The sequence below is a fragment of the Lynx rufus genome, unplaced genomic scaffold, assembly GCF_022079265.1.
Source record: "Lynx rufus isolate CCGP_SWC_20201006 ecotype Redwood Valley unplaced genomic scaffold, mLynRuf1.p SCAF_15, whole genome shotgun sequence".
NCBI lineage: Eukaryota > Metazoa > Chordata > Mammalia > Carnivora > Felidae > Lynx > Lynx rufus.
The window spans coordinates 37,599,743-37,602,708 of NW_025814829.1; the positions used below are offsets into that span (position 1 = coordinate 37,599,743).

The 2,966-nt window shown below is 57.1% G+C and overlaps 1 protein-coding gene across 1 annotated transcript; it reads right to left on the reverse strand.

Moving 5' to 3' along the window:
* Nucleotides 1-1,023: 1,023 nt before the first annotated feature.
* ZNF648 (zinc finger protein 648) lies at nucleotides 1,024-2,730 on the reverse strand. The gene has a single exon (XM_047077206.1). The coding sequence runs from the start codon at nucleotides 2,728-2,730 to the stop codon at nucleotides 1,024-1,026; it is 1,707 nt and encodes a 568-aa protein (XP_046933162.1).
* Nucleotides 2,731-2,966: the final 236 nt, after the last annotated feature.

Consider the following 2,966-nt stretch of genomic DNA (forward strand, 5'->3'; position numbering starts at 1 on the left):
CACTTGGCACTTGGGCAAGAGGTATTTTATTTTTTTACTTCAAATTGGAGCTAATGATACTCAAAGATTTCAATGAATCTAAAAGGTTTCTTGAATTATGGTCAGGCCCATATGGAGAAATTTTATATATCTGTCTGTAAATGGGCATATTACTCTCTATTACATAGGAGGTAAGGTCCCAGGGTGGGAACAGGAAAAGAGGTGGCCAGACAGGAGGCACATGTGAATTTTGTGGGTGAGCCTCAGGTTGGATCCAGTTACTGAGTTTGACCGAAAAGAGGAATGGACGTTTTTCAGATGCTAAGGTTGTTCTGGAACCAGAATAACTGGTTCCAAAACACAGAACATAAGCTCCCCTCTCTTGAAGATAGAGACCTTCTCTACTTCAAAGCCAAGACTCATTGCCCAAGGGTAAAGTAATTTGGGAGGAAAGTGAAATAATATGCTGTCTGGCTGGGTCTGAGCTAGCCCCAGGGAGGCTTTGCTGCTTGAGAAGAGTTGCTCACAGAGACCACGTCTGGGGATTCCTTTATTCATGTAAAAACTGAAAAGTACCTTTCTCCCCAAGAGGCCCAGACCCTCATGCCTTCTTAGTATTTGCATATGGCTTCCAGGGCAGGACACGACAGTCTTTTTCTTTACTTATCTCTGGAGCCTTGCACAGTGCCCACGATTGAATTCTATAATTCCCAATCCATCGAGATCCCTCAGCCAAGGAACTCAACTCTTGACCAGCTCTTGCTACTTTTTCTTATCCTTTTCCAATGGAATATGACCTCTGAGATTCAGAAGACTGACATGAAGCCACACACAGGGATACCAGCCCTCCTGTTCGTTTTTACACAAAGAGACCAAACATACAAATCAAATGGATCACCCCATGGCCGGCGACCCGCTGGGAGAAATGGCTGACCAGTGGGGCGAGGTGACAATACCATGTGAACGGGCTTGCCCACGGAGGAGGGTTCCAGGTAATGAGGTCGACAGTGTCTTCACCGTCCTGAGAGCTAGCTGACAGAGCCCTCACTCATCAGAGGAGGAGGGGATGGGCTCCTTCTTGCCGGCACTGTGCTTAGCTCGGTGCCGCTGGAGATGATTGGACCTGGTGAAGGCCTGGCCGCAGTCCTCACACTGATAGGGCCTCTCCCCGTTGTGCACCCGAATGTGCTGGGCCAGCTCGGAGGCAATGCGGAAGGCCCTGCCGCACTCGGCGCAGAGGAAGCCCTTCTCCCCAGAGTGAATCTGCTGGTGCCGCTTCAGGGTGGAGGAGCGGGCAAAGGCCTGGCCACACTGGGCGCAAGGAAAGGGCCTCTCCCCGGTGTGGATGCGCTGGTGGCGCACGAGGCGCGAAGGCTGCGCGAAGGCCACGCCGCAATCCGCGCACTTGAAGGGCCTCTGGCCGGTGTGCAGGGTCTGGTGCTCGATCAGGTTGGAGGATTTGGTGAAGCACTTGCCGCAGGTGGGGCAGGGGAAGGGCCGCTCGCCCGAATGCACGCGCTGGTGCTCCATCATTCGGCTGGCCACCGCGAACTCCCTGTCGCAAGCCGGGCAGCGGAAGGGCTTCTCGCCCAGGTGCGTGCGTTGGTGGCGCAGCAGCGACAGCGGCTTGTTGAAGGTCAGGCCGCACTCCGCGCACGGGAAGGGCTTGTTGTTGCTGTGCATGTTGCGCTGGTGTTTGCGCAGGTCGGAGGAGCGCACGAAGGCCTTCCCGCAATCCGGGCAGGGGTAGGGTTTCTCGCCTGTGTGGGTGCGGATGTGCTTGCGGTGGTCCGAGGACCAGGTGTAGGCCTTGTCGCAGAAGGGGCACCGGTAGGGTCGCTCGCCCGTGTGCAGGCGCCGGTGCTGCTGGAGCGTGCCCCGGTGGGAGTAGGCCTTCCCGCACAGCTCACAGGCGTAAGGCTTCGTGCCTCGGGGCTGTGATGGGCTCAGCAGGCTGCCGGACTTCTGGAAGGCCCTTCCTCCTCGCAGACACTTGTAGGGGTGCGCCTCCCTTTGCCCACCCTCACACGTGCCCTCGGGATTCTGGCCCTTCCTGCCCATCCGCGCTTTGGCCTTCAGCGCTGCTGCCAGGCCGGCTGGGGAGGCCGATCCCCGCGCTGGTGTGCGAGTCTCCTGCGTGGGGAGGTCCCAGCTGCCACCGGGCTTGGGGAAACGCATGAGGGAGGAGTGGTCTGGGGTATCTACACCCCTCTGTGCACAGAAATACCTTCCAGTATCAGGGAAGCTGGATGGGACACCCAAGGCAGCGTCCAGGTTTTCCGTGGAGTCTCCGTCAGCACCTGAAGGTAGTGAGTCCCTAAGCGGTTGCGCTGGACCTAACAACTTGTGTGAGGGGTCACTGGGGACGGTCCCCGGAGCTACGCCTGCCCCAGAGGAGTCCTGGGTCCGGGTGATCTTTGACCCATCTCTCCCCCAGCTGGCCTTCTTCCGAGGCACCCCCATCGGTTCCTTCCCCGGGCTCCCAGAACTAAAGGAACCAGAGAATCTCTCTTCCTCACTGGATGGATGATCCCATGGCAAGTCAGGATTGTCTTGAGTCACTTGGGGGCTGCTTCTTGGACAGGCCTGGTGGTCATGGCCCCTAGGGCTCCCTTTGTCTCCTGCCTCCCCACCGTCCTCATCCTCACTCTCTAAGCTCATGCTCAGCATCCGGGGGTCATGAGCCTCCCCAGTCAAGCTGCAAAGAGGAGACACCTTGCCCCACCTGTCCTGGGGGTCCACCTGTGTCATGATGTTCAGGCACTTCTATTCCTGCTCCTCCTAGACAGAACCTTTGCTTGGCTCAGGATACCTGCAAAAAAGGGAGGTATGAAGAGAAATCGCAAAGAAAGTACTTCATCACCTTCATGGCCACGGGGACTGAGGTTCTCCCTACAGGTCTCTTTCCAGCTGGTAGCTGTGCTTGGCGCATTGTTGCTCCTCACTGGCAAGGGGGAGCTGGGCCCTCCCGAAAAACCCACACGGCC